Raw genomic sequence first — 14,267 nt, 5'->3', positions numbered from 1 at the left:
ATGTATGATGCCTTTGAGAGCATAAAATTGCTCAAGCTTAAACTCAGGGCCATTGTCACTTCGTATGATTTGAACTCTGGTATTGAATTGAGTCTCAATCATTTGAATGAATCCCACTAAAATGTCTTTTGTGTCAGATTTATGTTTCATCAAATAAACCCAAGTGCTTCTAGTGTAGTCATCTACGATGGTAAGGAAATACTTGGCACCTGAAATAGAAGCAACTTGATAACCACCCCAAATATCAATATGCAATAATTCAAAACATGATTTGGTAGAAATAGAGCTCAAAGGAAAGGGTGATCTTGTTTGTTTGGCCAATGGGCAAATTAAACATTTTTCCAAATCACAAGCCTTATTGTTAAATAAAGGTAATAACGAAGTGGCTTTATGAGATGGGTGTCCTAGGCGTTGGTGCCAAAGCTTTGGTGAGACGGTTTGAATATTGTTGCATGTTCCTTTCTTTGATGGGTCGAGGTAGTAAAGTCCATCCCTTTCAGTTCCTGTCCCAATCATCTTCCCCGAGCGAAGGTCCTGAATGACACAAAATTGGGTGAAGAAAATGGTGACATATAAGGAATCATAGGCTAGTTTACTGATAGATATTAAATTCAACCTAAAGAACGGCACACATAGGACATTTTCAAGGATAAGATTATGAGAGAAAACAACTTGTCCAATGTGAGTGACTTTGGTAATGGAACCATCTGGCAGTTCAACTGTATGATTTTCAACAGTTCGTGAGTGTGTAAGGAGACTAGGACTGCAAACTATGTGATCCGTGGCACCACTGTCCAGGATCCAAATACTTTTGGTTCCTTTACATGAAAAGAGAAGGCTTTACCTGAAATTTCTTCATGACTAGGAGGATTACTGACTTGATTGGCAAATGATGATTTGTTCTTGTTCAACATCTGAAGGATTTGCTTGCAGTCCTCCTGAGAGAACGGGAAATTAGGCACTGTCTCTTGCTTGTTACTTTGTGAAACTTGATTGCCCTTTGAAGAAAAGAGACGATTGGATTCGGTCTCTGTGGTTGCTTTCCGTTTTCGACAGAAATCGAAGGTGTGGCCTTTCCATCCGCAAAAAGTGCACTTGAGATGTGCACGACAATTTTTGGTGATGTGATTGGTTTTATTGCACTTTGCACATCGCATCTCCTTGTCTTCAGGTGTAGGTTCTCGCGACAGATTCTTCACTGCAAAGACAGCAGTTTCTAGTTGTGTGCTTTTCCCATTGGAAACCTCTGCCTGGCGTTCATGTCGAAGGACCAATGCATATGCCTTGTTCACCGTAGGCAGTGGTTCGAGAAGAAGAGTATTGCTTCGAACCGTAGCATACGATTCGTTCAGTCCCATAAGGAACTTCATGGTTTTCTGAGTTTCAACATATAAGTTCATCTCATTCTTTGTTCCACAACTGCATGCTAGAATGGAACACAAAGTATCACGTTCATCCCATAAACTTTTAAGTTTAGTGAAGTAAGAACTTACACTCATATTGCTTTGGACGCAATCATGGATCTCGTTCTCAACATGGAACAGCTGAACTATATTCACATGTGAGAACCTCTCCTGCAGATCGGTCCACATTTGTCGAGCATCCTTGTAGTTGATGACACTCCCTGAAATCTCCTTTGACATGGAGCCTAGTAGCCATGTCTTGACCAAGTTGTTGCCGCGATTCCATTGCTGCAGCTCCTCAAACTTATCCTCACTTGGTTTGTTGATCGTCCCATCAACAAAACCAAGTTTGTTCTTGACCGTTAAGGCCATACTCATGGATTGAACCCATGTGTTGTAGTTGTCTTCCACCAATGGTTGTGGTACGAGGATTGCACCAGGTTGATCCGAGTGGTGGAGATAGAGCGGGTGGTTAGGACTTTCCCATTTTGAATGAGAGGCCATGCCTAGAACGGTTGACCTCGTGGCTGCTTTCGAGCTGTAAGTGAGAGGTTTCAGATCACAGCTCTGATACCATATTGAAATTTGATGTATATTTACTTGATGTAAACAATTACAAGATGAAACATATATATAGGGAAGAAAAAGAACATAAGCCTAATTTTGCCTAACTTACCTAACTTGCTTGACTAACCTAACTTGCCTAACTTTGAACAAGAAAATTGACTAGCCTACCATTATTCCAACATGTTTATTTCAAGCATTTTAACAGAAGTAAAAGTTAAACCACACTTTATAGTACCCTGCAAAAATCTGAGGATCCTCTTTACCAAACCAAGATGAACATCAGTGGGTGTGTTCATGAATTGACAGACATTGTTGACAACAAAAACAATATTTGGACGTGTGAAAGTTAGGTATTGTAAGGCCCCAACAAGGCTCCTGTATAGAGTTGGTTCTGGTAACTCTCCTTCATCAACAAGAATAGAATGATGAGGTTTACAAGGAGTATTACAAGGTTTGCAATTATCCATGGCTGCTTTATGAAACAAATCTTTGACATACTTCTCTTGATTCACAAATATATCCCCATTAGACTTGTATTGAATTTGCAGACCCAAGAAGTATGTGAGTTGGCCCATGTACTTGAGATCAAACACTTCACCAATATTATTAATCACAGATTGAACAATGGTTGTACTAGATCCTGTGATGATAATATCATCTACATAAAGGAGTAAAATAATCACATCTTGATCCACTTCTTTCACAAAAAACTAGAATTGGAGAGAGAAGCCTTGAAACCAATAACTGACAGATAACTTATGAATTTGGCATTCCAAGCTCTTGGTACTTGCTTAAGGCCATATAGTGACTTAACAAGTTTACAAACATGTGTAGGTTAAGTGGAATCAATGAAGCCTTGAGGTTGTTTGATATAGACTTCCTCATGTAACTCACCATGTAAAAATGCATTTTTAACATCAAGTTGTCTAAGAGACCACTTGTGTGTTGCTGCCAAAGCCAAAATCATTCGAATAGTAGTGTGTCTAACTACATGACTAAATGTCTCCGTGTAATCCGTACCTTTTTCTTGACTAAACCCTTGGGCTACTAATCTAGCTTTATGTCTAGAAATAGTACCATTAGGGTTTCTTTTCAATTTATATACCCATTTACATCCTATGACATTTTTATTGGGAGGTGACTGTACAAGGATCCATGTACCTTGGGTTTGAAGAGCATCGTACTCTTCTTGCATAGCCTTCTGCCATTGAGGGAGTTCAGCATCTACTTTATATGTAGAAGGCTCTGAAGAATCCTTAATATCTGCAAGAAAAGTGAACCCTCCAGAGAATTGGTCACTATCATGGGTTATTAAAGATTGAACTTCAGGAAAAATGGCTGCAAGGGCCGCATAATCTTTCCTCGTAATAGCACCAATTCTCAGTCTGGTTTGAATACCATGTGGAACATCAGTGGACAAGAAATCATGAGATCGAGATGAATTAAGTGGAGGCAATACAACCTATAATTGTTGAGGGGATAGGACATGCAACACTGAAGAAGGGTGGGAAAGAGTAGCATTTGAACTGGAAGATGGAGCCGCTATAATATAATCCTGTACCAAATTATGTGAACTAGGAGAATGTGATGAACTGCTCTTGGATGAAGAAACTTGGGAAGCATGATTAAGCGGGTCATCATGAGACTGAATACCAGATTTAGATGAGACTATTTGGTGAAGAAGCTGTAGACAAATGAACCACAACTGGTCGTGTAGAATAACTAGGATATGAACCAACTTCTGAACATTGAGACCTAGAAGTAGACCTCAAAGCAGCAAAAGGAAAACAGTTTTCATCATGAATCACATGCCTAGACATTAGCAATCTTTCTGTGGCAATATTGTAACAAATAACACCTTTGTATCCAAAAGTAAACCCCAAAAACACACACTGGCTAGTTCTTGATTGAAGTTGGTGATCATTATAGGGCCTAAGATAGGGATATATGGCTGAACCAAATACTTTCAAAGAAGATATATCACGTTTCGTATGAAAAAGCCTCTCAAAAGGTGAATCCATCCTAAGAATCTTAGTAGGCATCCTATTGATTAAAAATACTGCATGTGCAACAACATGATACCAAAACTTATGTGGTAAAGAGGCAGCTGACAACATAGTTAATGCGGTCTCCGCAACATGTCTATGTTTCCTTTCCACTAATCCATTTTGCTGTGGTGTGTAAGGACAAGAAACATATGTACTATACCATTGGTTGCAAGATAATCCATAAATTTATTGTTCAAAAATTCACCACCACCATTAGACTGCAAAACTTTAATTTGTGTATTAAACTGATTGACAACATAGGCAGAAAACCTTACAAATGCAGCAAAAACTTCTGATTTATTCATTAAGGGGAAAATCCATACAAATCTGGTAGCTTCGTCAACAAAAGACATGTAGTATCTGAATCCTCAAGTGATACAACCGGTGAAGGACCCCAAACATCACTATGAATTTTGTGAAAGGGTACATCAACCCTGTCTATCTTTTCAGGAAATGAAAGTCTACTCATCTTCCCACTAAGACAATGTCTGCAAGTGTGAGTATTTACATCACTAGTACTAGGCATATTAGAATTTCTAAGCATAGCTGCTAAAATCTCATTAGATGGATGCCCCAATCTGAGATGCCACAATGAGGATTTAACAGCCTTTCCCAATAGAGCAGTGGTAGAAAAACACCTTGATTGAGCAACTTTGGAAACATGTGTATAGGTATTCTAAATAGCTCATCATTGTTACTCTTTCCTTGATAAAGAACCACCCCTGTTGCCTTCTCCTGCACAAATTGAAGATCATCACAGATGAACCAACTATTATTGTCCTTGCATAGTTGCTTCACAGAGAGTAGATTAACTTGTAACATCGGAACATGCAAAATATTTTTAAGATGCAGAGTATGAGAATTATTATGTAATGTGCCAATGCCAATATGTTTGAAAAGCAAACCTTCACCATTGCCAACCATAATCCTTTTATCTCCATCATAAGGCACCGTTGCATTCAAGATAGTGACATCGGGACTCGTATGATGTGAGGCTTATGTGTCAACTATCCATGAATGACCACCAGAAGAGGGTTGTGCAGCCAAAGCATTCATTGATGAGGACATAATGTTGCCTTGAAAACCAGAGAAATCATTAGAAGGTTGACCTTGATGAATAAAGGCTGCAGGAGATGGATAACCTGGAGGAGTACTTGGAGTATTGAATAGAGGACCTTGATAACCAAAACTTCCAGGTAAAGTAGCTTGTGATGGAGTAGAAGAAAATGGCAGTGGCATGGAAAAATCTTGAGAAGCATAATTGGCATGAAGTGATGGAGGAGGTGGAGCACCTTGATAGGCATAGTTACCCCTATGTCTGCAATCAAGAGCTATATGACCCCTCTTGCCACAAATTTGACATTCCTGAGATGCTTGATTGTTATCACTCCTGTATAAAAAAGTGACTGCAGTATGACCCTTCCTTGAACAAATTTGGCACTCTAAAATAACCTCTTGTCTAGTTGAAGTGTTACCAGACCAAACATTGGAAGATTTAGGACCATTAAACTTGGACTTATATCCACCATTACCTTTTCCTCTGTAGGTATTGTTCCCATATAATCTATTTCCTTGATTTCCCATATGATTCCTAGATGACTAAAAACCATTGAACTGATTAGGAGATGGCTGGTTAAAACCACCATTAGAATTGCCTAAAGCAGCGAATCCGTAACCAAAATTATGTGGAATAGGAGACGAAACAGAACTAGATGCATTGATTGTTATGTGGCTCTGATACCATATGAACACCAAAGAATCAAAATCAAACCTGAAGAGGAAGAAACTTCATGAAGACGAAAACCCAAGCTTTTATATTTCTCAGAAATTGTTTTTACAAAGTCGGTTGTAATGAGAGAGGGAAAAGTCTTTTATACTATACTCTGTTAAAATCAACCCTCACAATAAGCACTTGCTGATGTGGCAATTGCTTAGGTGTCTTACATATCCAATACTTTTAATACGACACTGAATTTGTTATCGCATACGATGTTCTCTAAGCGAAATCCGAGGAGTGAGACAGCTAAAGAATTTAAGGAGATTGTGTGGGGTTTGATGGAGGAGGCCGGGAAGCCAAATTTGGGGGACTACTTTCCTGTGCTTGCAAAACTTGACCCCCAAGGCATTCAACGGCGGATGATTAATCACCTCCTCAAGATGGAACAACTCTTCGACCAAATCATTGCACAAAGGTTGGAATCGAGGAAAGCTCATGATTATGTCGAAAGGGATGACATGTTGGCTACCCTTTTAAGCATCAGTGAAGTGAGTTGTGAGGAAATGGACAAGAACAAAATGGAACACCTGTTTCTGGTTAGTTTGTGTAGAAAAAAAGACCACAAACGTCCGTGTGGATGATTTCTAAAGTTTCTTTGCTTCTTGTTGAACCTTTCTTTCTACTACTTGTCATTTTTCCCTTAGCATAATCCACACAGAACTCAAAATCATTGAAAAATTATTGGAGGCAAAATATCATTTTTGACAAATAACTTCATCCATTGTTTTGACATATGACCTAGCCTTTGTAAAATATGTTGAAGCCAATATTATTTATAGTAAAATAAAAAACTCAACAAAACTAACTTTGAAACGGAATCAACTTCCTTCTCATGGAAGGCACATAGACAATATTTTTTAATTCTAAACAAAATCCAAATCCTAACTTTAGCCTAACACTTCTTAAAGCTTTGATTTCAACTCTTCTTCCATTGCAAACTGAAACTTTGACTTCATCCTTATTTGATGTTCTCCTTGTTATGAAGTTCTGCAATAAATTCGTAACATGAATAGAAAAGCTAGAGTCAAGCCACCATTTAATGCTAGGTATATCAATTAAATTAGACTCAAAACAAGCAAAAAAGTTTTTACCTTTCTTCATGTGGCAAGCCAAACCTTATACAAAAATAACGTTTGAGAATCGATGGCTTGTTAGGTTTGGTGTTTCTTTTAGGAGAGGGAACCCTTTTGGTAGAATTCTTTCTAGTAGCATCGGTGGTTAAGGGTGTATGTGCCTCGGTGGTACTTCGTACATAATTCAAAGACTCAATCTTCTCATTTTCAAACTTTTTCATCCTTTCCACTTCACTCACACATACTGAAATCAACTCATTCACATCCCACTTTTCACGCAATGCATTGTAGGACAATTTGAGATGTATATAACTATCAGGCAGGGAGCTCAATATCACATGTACCAAAGAAAGTTTCAGGGATTAGTACCTCGAGAGGTTTGAGTTTTCCAGCGATGTCAACCATTTTTAAAATGTACTCACACACACTCTCTATGCCATCATGTCTCATGGTTGTTAGTGAATTCATGAGATTACCTGTTTCAATTTTTGGTGAGTCCTGGTACTTTTCTTCAATGGACTTAAGGAAATCGTTTGCATTGGTAGCATCTGTCTCAGTTTTTGGTGACTCTTGGTTCTTCTGCTCAATGGACTTGAGAAAATCCTTTGCATTGGTAGCATCTGTGAAGGCTCCTCGAACCACATCAGTCATGCTCCTTTTGATAATCAATAAGGAAATTTTGTTTGATTTGTGCCACTTTTCATACTTAGACTTCTGACTTGAGGTGCTTCCATCTGTTGGTGTATGGGGCTCTTTAGTTCTAAGTGCTAAGTCCCAATCCATGACACCTAGCACAATCTCAAGATCTTGCTTCCATTTCTTATAGTTGACACCAGTGAGTGGTTCAACTGTATTAAGGTGCATGGAGCTAGGATTCATAACTGGCAAAGCACATAGTTCAAGTATTAATCCGTAAATCCCCAGACTATAAATCACCTTTTCAACATCTTTGGATTGATGAACATGTGAAGACTTTCTTTAATCATATCACCGTTATAACCAACATTCGAATTTCTGTAATCAAAATTATAAACCGTTGTGGTTTGATAATAGTAATTCGATTCAAACATTCGTATATAAAGTGATATACTGCTTAAATTCTAAGCATGAAAGAATGATCTTCTTTAGATGACCAGTGATCATGTCTTGAATTTAAACACCATCACTGGTTGTATATATGAATGAAAATATGTCTTTATGATCAAGGATAGCTTTAGCTATCACTTGATCGTGTTCATATATATTTCCCTAATGATACACTACCAGTTCTGTAACCTGCGAGACAAGGAAAAATTTCTTGATGCCTTCAACATAAGGTTAAATGATATGTGAAGGGCTCTGATACCAAATGTAAGTAAATTATGCAACGGAAAAACTTATTCACAATTATCAACTTAACCACTTACCTGTGGTGAGCAGCAAATTCGTCAGCATACAAGGCACGTGGAGGAAGGAGTTTCAAGTGGCAATGACCACCAACTGAAGCGTGACACTGAAATTGAGGTGTTGTTAGACAGTGAACCGCATGCAGGAAATCAGCAAAGACGTGTGGGTGAAGCAGCTGTGAATGGCAGTAACGACCGACTGGAGTCAACAATTTTGGCAGTCGGTAATGTTCCACTGTTTTGGGAAATCAAATAGCGTAAGAAAGTCAACATTCTCATCATATTTTGTGTATTTGGTAGAGACAGATTTTAATTTATCAGAGTTTAGTGATCTTGGGATTTTCAAACAAGTCATCTCGAGTCCAAAAATAGACAATTGGATTACAGCAGACATCAAGACAATGGTACCTAAAATTTTATCGAGAATGTATTTAACTTGAAACTTTAAGTAATACAACTCCTGATAAGTCTACCACAAGTGTCAATCCTAATCTCCTTATCATTCCAAATGTCTTTAATCAAACAACCAAAGTGTTTGCTCTAATATAGAACTTACAATGAAATGATGTCGAAGTCGAGTCTTATCAGTGTCCTAGCAACAATTTTGGAGGCTGAACAACCTATTGAGCAGGAGCAAGCTGTCTCATGTCCCTATATGTTGTGTAAGGGGAGTGAGAAATGCAGTCAGATGGTCCTCAAGGAAGGGGTGATTCCGGCATTGGTGTCTATTTCCGTCAATGGCACATCAAGAGGAAAAGAAAAGGCTCAAAAGCTGTTAAGGCTGTTCCGTGAGCAGAGACAAAGAGACCAAGCACCTCCTGAGCCGGAGGTGCATCTGTTGGTCGAAAGACAAGCCCATGTCTGTTCCGGAACCAAAGCCGTTATGCAAATCCTTCTTAAGAAGAAAGATGAGCAAACCTTTTAGGTTTTTGTGGAAGAGCAAAAGCTATTTTGTTTACCAGTGTTAACTCCCACGGTGTTGTAAATTTCAGTGTTGTATCGTCGTTTTATTCTTTTTGTTTTAGGGTAAGTTACAAAAAATTACCTCAACTATTGGTCTGACGACACTTTCATACCTCATCTTTTAAAAATGACAATGTCATCCCTCATCTTACGAATTTGTGCCAATGTCAAACCCCCGTTAGTTTTTCTGTTACTTTTTTTGTTAAATGCTGATGTAGCCAGAGACAGGACCCACTCACTAATCCAACTGGATTAAAAAATGATAAAATATATTTTTAATAATTAAATATTCAAAAATTAAAAAAAATTAAAAATTAAAAAAACTAAAAAATGGCCTAAGGGATATGGCCTTCCCTTCCACCCACACCAACCCTTTTTCTTCTTCTCTTCGACAACCACCAAACCCTTCCCCGTCCCCCCAACCTTCCTCTCTCTTTCTCTTCTCTTTCTCCTCTCTCTGGGATGCGGTCTCCCTCCTCCGTCCTTCTCCCCACTCGTACTCGTCCTTCCCTCACCACCATCTCCCAACCCGACCCATCCCTCCCTTAGTCCCCCTATACCTAACCTTCCTTCACCACCCCACCGCCGCCTCTCTTCCTCCATCTTCACCACCCCACTGAAGAAACCAAAAAAATCAAGCCCAACCTAGATCCCACACCCAAAAAAAAAAAAAAAAAAAAAAAACCAGAAAAACAAAAATACCAAACCCAGATCCCCTTCCCCTCCTACACACCCATCACCCTTCTACCTTCTTTCCACCCAGTCCCTCCTTTGACCTCTCTCATTCGTCTGATTCGCTGTCGACCCCACACCTCCTCTAACCTCTCGATTTCCTCTTCCCCTCGACTGTCAAAACCCTCATCTCCTTCCCACCTCTGCTCTCTTCGCCTTCAGACCTTTTTTCTCATCCCTTTCTCTGCTGCTCTCCTCCTCAGTGCCGGTGGTTTCAGAGAGAAGAGGGTGGGAAAGAGATGCAGGAGAAGATAAAAAGAAGAGAGAGAAGGGTTGGTCGGCGCCTGTGGTTGCAGAGAGAAGAAGGAGTTAGAGTGGGAGAGAGATGCGTGGGAAGATAAAAAGAATAGAGAAAGAAGGGTTGGTCGGCGCCGGTGGTTGCGGAGAGAAGAGGGAGTTAGAGTGGGAAAGAGATACGAGAGAAGATAAAGAGAAGAGAGAGAAGGGTTGGTCGGCGCCGGTGGTGCAGAGAGAAGAGGGAGTTAGAGTGGGAGAGAGATGCGAGAGAAGATAAAGAGAAGAGATAGAGAGAGAAGGGTTGGTCGGCGCCGGTGGATGCAGAGAGAAGAGGGAGTTAGAGTGCTAGAGAAGATAAAGAGAAGAGAAAGAGAATGGTTGGTAGGCGCCAGTGGTGCAGATAGAAGAGGGAGTTAAAGTGGGATAGAGATGCGGGAGAAGATAAAGAGAAGAGAGAGAGAGAGAGAAGGGTTGGTCGACGTCGATGGTTGCAGAGAGAAGAAGGAGTTAGAGTGGGAGAGAGATGCGGAAGAAGATAAGAAGAGAGAAAGAAGGGTTGGTCGGCGCTGGCGGTTGCAGAGAGAAGAGGGAGTTAGAGTGGGAGAGAGATGCAAGAGAAGATAAAGAGAAGAGAGAGAGAAGGGTTGGTTAGCGCTGGTGGTGCAGAGAGAAGAGGGAGTTAGAGTGGGAGAGAGATGTGGGAGAAGATAAAGAGAAGAGAGAGAGGGTTGGTGCGGGTGGAAGAAAGGAAAGCCGACATCCCTAGACATTTTTTATTTGTTTAGTTTTTTAATTTTTAATTTTTTCAATTTTTGAATATTTAATTATTTTTTAATCCAGTTGGATTAGTGAGTAGGTCCTGTGTCTGACCACGTTAGCATTTAACAGAAAAAGTAATAGAATAACTGACGGAGGTCTGACATTGGCACAAATTTGTAAGATGAGGTATGACACTGTCATTTTTAAAAGATCAGATATGAAAGTGTCGTCAGACCAATAGTTGAGGTAGTTTTTTGTCATTTACCCTTTGTTTTATTACTTTGAAAGAGCGAAATTTACATGCCCCCTGTAATTTATGGATTTTGGTTTCGAATTTACCCTTGAGGTAGGAAATAGATATAATCTTATGAATATGATTACTTCAAGTGGTTAACTCTTACATATCCTTGTTAATTTTTGTTCATTGATTTTTTTAAACTCATTCTAATAGATGGTTAGAGATTAAGAGAGTGTGGGAGAGGGTTTGTGAATAACACCACTCTTTTTTATTGAACGCTATAAAGCAAGATTGCTCGCTAATTGACTTGATAATTTGGCCTTGCACCAGTTAAATAACAATTAAGGAAGTTGAGGTTTCAATTCAAGATTAATTGGCTATAGGGGAAATAATATAATCTTTATAAGCACATATAAAGTTACTTAATTTTTTAATGTAAGAAAAAACTCAACATTTGCTCATGCCAATTGTCGTGATCGGAAACACATGCTCGTTTGATAAGTACTTTTAAATAATTGAAACTGCTTTTAAAAAAAACTATCTAGAAGAAAAGTTAAAGTTTAATATCTGAAAGAAAATTGAAAGTTTTACGTTTAATATATGCAGCAAATTGTTGTGGAGTCGGACTCCAAGGAGAACATTTCTTGTTTGTTGAATGATATTTCTTCTAGCAACTGGGAGGCGTTCCCTATGTTGACAAGGATTTTGAGGCTTACGGATGTCTTTCAGAGATGCCACTGGTCTTGGGTTTCGAGATTAGCCAATATGGCGGCGTACCGGTGGCGTCAAGGTCTAATACGGATATGTGCGGTTCCTCCTGGGTTATGATAACAACCCTAATATATGTAATACAGAGAAAACACTAGAGAAGAAACGTATCGAAGAGAGAGAACAAACTTAGAGAGAGAAAGAGGAGGGAAATTTTCTGTTTTTCATTACCTTCCAACTGTGACCGACCTCACTTATAAATACAGCACACATATAACTAACTCTGCAGTCCTCCAATACAATTGTTACACGTGTATATATATCCTAACATTCCCCCTCAAGCTTATGCGAGGAACAACCAAGCATAAGATTGTTACAATGAGAACTAAACAAAGGCAAACACAAGCCCTTGGTAAGTATATCAGCATGTTGGTCAGCAGATGCGACAAACTGCAGAACAATGGAACCTTGTTGAACACGTTCACGAACGAAGTGACAGTCGATTTCTATGTGCTTGGCTTTGGAATGAAAGACTGGATTTGTAGCTAATGCCATTGCAGATATGTTGTCACAGTGAAGCAGAGGAATATCAGGACAAGTAAGATGTAAATCAAAGAGCAATTGCTGCAACCATACAACTTCTGCAGTCGTAGTAGCCATAGCTCGGTATTCAGCTTCAGTGGAGGATCGACTAACAGTGTGCTGTTTCTTTGAACTCCAGGAGATGGGATTACATCCCAAAAACACTACAAAACCTGTGGTTGACCGTTTGTCATTGGGATCACCAGCCCAATCAGCATCGGTGTATGCGTTAATAGTCAAGGAACTCGGTCGAAAACATAACCCAAGATTCATGGTTCCTCTGAGATATCTCAAAATGCGTTTGACAGCAACAAAGTGACTTTCCAGAGGTGATTGCATGAACTGACAGACTTGATTCACGGAATAAGCAATATCCGGTCTCGTAAACGTCAAATATTGAAGAGCCCCAACAATACTCCGATACAAACTGGGGTCAGGAAACAAAGAACTGCCAGTGTTGAGTAATTTCTGATGGGGATGACAAGGAGTAGTACATGGCTTGCTATCCATCATATTGGTCTTAGTGAGGAGATCAGAAACATATTTGGACTGATGCACCAGGAGCCTGAAACTGTGAAGAATACATGGGCTGAGATAAAGCATTAGGACTGCCCCTATCAAAGCATGTTGCTGCAGTGTGACCAACCCAATTACAGATTTGACAACCACGTTGAAAACAATGGAGGGCAGAGTGACCCTTTTTGTCACAAATCTGACAAAGAAGCATAGGATTATAAGGCGGCACTGATGACATTGGAGTGTTGAAAGTCTGAAAATTAGGCTGAGACTGAGACTGAGAACCTTGAAAACCAGAATGAAACTTCTTCCCCTTGCCTTTATACTTGAAATTATTCCCCCTGAAATTATTGTATGTACCAGATCCTGTTTGAGAGACAAATGCATATGGTCCTGAAAAAGGTAACTGCTGAAACTGTGAGTACTGAGGTGGTGGACTCAGTTGTGGGGAAGAGAACATTGGAGCAAAGTTAGACATCTGAACCCCGGGCACCATTTGAGGCATTTGAGGACCTGGAGGAAACTGACATGAGGATGAACTACGAGGGAATGTATCAGAAGAAGAAGATTTGACACCAGATGATCCTTCTAATTCATACATAGAACCAGAACCATGAGCATACATGGCAGTCATCAGTGGCTGTTTAAAAACTTCCTCAAGGGTTGCTTCTTCAGCTTTTAACTGAGATCGTAGCTCTTTCAAAGAAACTAGATTTTCTCTTCCTCGAATAACCGCCTTAATAGTGTTATATTCAGGAGGTAAACCTCGAAGAGCAACAATCACAATGTCTTCATCGGAAATAACTACACCCACAACAGCGAGCTGATCCCTGCAATCTTTGATCCTTTGAAGATAAAGATCAACAGATTCTGCCCATTTCTTAATGTTCTGTAAATCAATTTTCATCTGCACAATGTTTGTTCTAGTCCTACTAGAGAATCTCTCCTTCAAATTATCCCACATCTCCTTGGAATTTTGACACCCAATCACACAAGATAACGCAGCAGTAGACAAGGTTGCAGTGATAAGCGTCATTAATGCTTTGTCATGAATTTTCCAAACTTTGAAAGCATCAGTGACAGAAGAAGTATCAACCACATTGCCATCAACAGTTTCAATGATATTGTGTTTTGCAGGACAAGGTATAGAATCATCAAGAAAGCCCATAATACCATTGCCCTCTAAAAGCAACTCAATTTGGAAGTTCCAAGTAACATAGTTAGCATCATCTAACTTGACAGTCACAGTATTACCAACACTAGGTATCAACGAAGATAT

At 39.5% G+C, this 14,267-nt stretch overlaps 1 protein-coding gene and 1 pseudogene across 2 annotated transcripts; both read right to left on the bottom strand.

Moving 5' to 3' along the window:
* Window positions 1-229: 229 nt before the first annotated feature.
* Window positions 230-1,986, bottom strand: LOC148689892 (uncharacterized). Its single transcript, XM_088687915.1, has 2 exons — window positions 845-1,986; window positions 230-534 (listed from the first exon to the last, which is right to left on the bottom strand). The coding sequence occupies exons 1-2, from the start codon at window positions 1,905-1,907 to the stop codon at window positions 497-499; spliced, it is 1,101 nt and encodes a 366-aa protein (XP_088544041.1). The 5' UTR covers window positions 1,908-1,986; the 3' UTR covers window positions 230-496.
* A 4,507-nt stretch (window positions 1,987-6,493) lies between these two features.
* On the bottom strand, window positions 6,494-9,506 carry LOC148689891 (uncharacterized; annotated as a pseudogene). Its single transcript, XR_015957646.1, has 3 exons — window positions 8,810-9,506; window positions 8,275-8,488; window positions 6,494-7,749 (listed from the first exon to the last, which is right to left on the bottom strand). The product of XR_015957646.1 is annotated as an uncharacterized LOC148689891 (transcript).
* Between the last annotated feature and the right edge of the window lie 4,761 nt (window positions 9,507-14,267).

The sequence above is a fragment of the Pyrus communis genome, chromosome 16 (genome assembly GCF_041283825.1).
Source record: "Pyrus communis isolate YQ-2024b chromosome 16, ASM4128382v1, whole genome shotgun sequence".
Lineage (NCBI taxonomy): Eukaryota > Viridiplantae > Streptophyta > Magnoliopsida > Rosales > Rosaceae > Pyrus > Pyrus communis.
This window is presented reverse-complemented; position numbering and strand designations above follow the sequence as displayed.

What these genes read in the sequence shown, in the direction of transcription:
- LOC148689892 (XM_088687915.1), bottom strand. Translation starts at nt 1,907, where the DNA reads ATGGCCTCTCATTCAAAATGGGAAAGTCCTAACCACCCGCTCTATCTC. An exon ending in TAGTCATGAAGAAATTTCAG is followed by an intron (nt 535 to 844) that starts GTAAAGCCTTCT and finishes TGTGTCATTCAG; the next exon opens with GACCTTCGCTCGGGGAAGAT.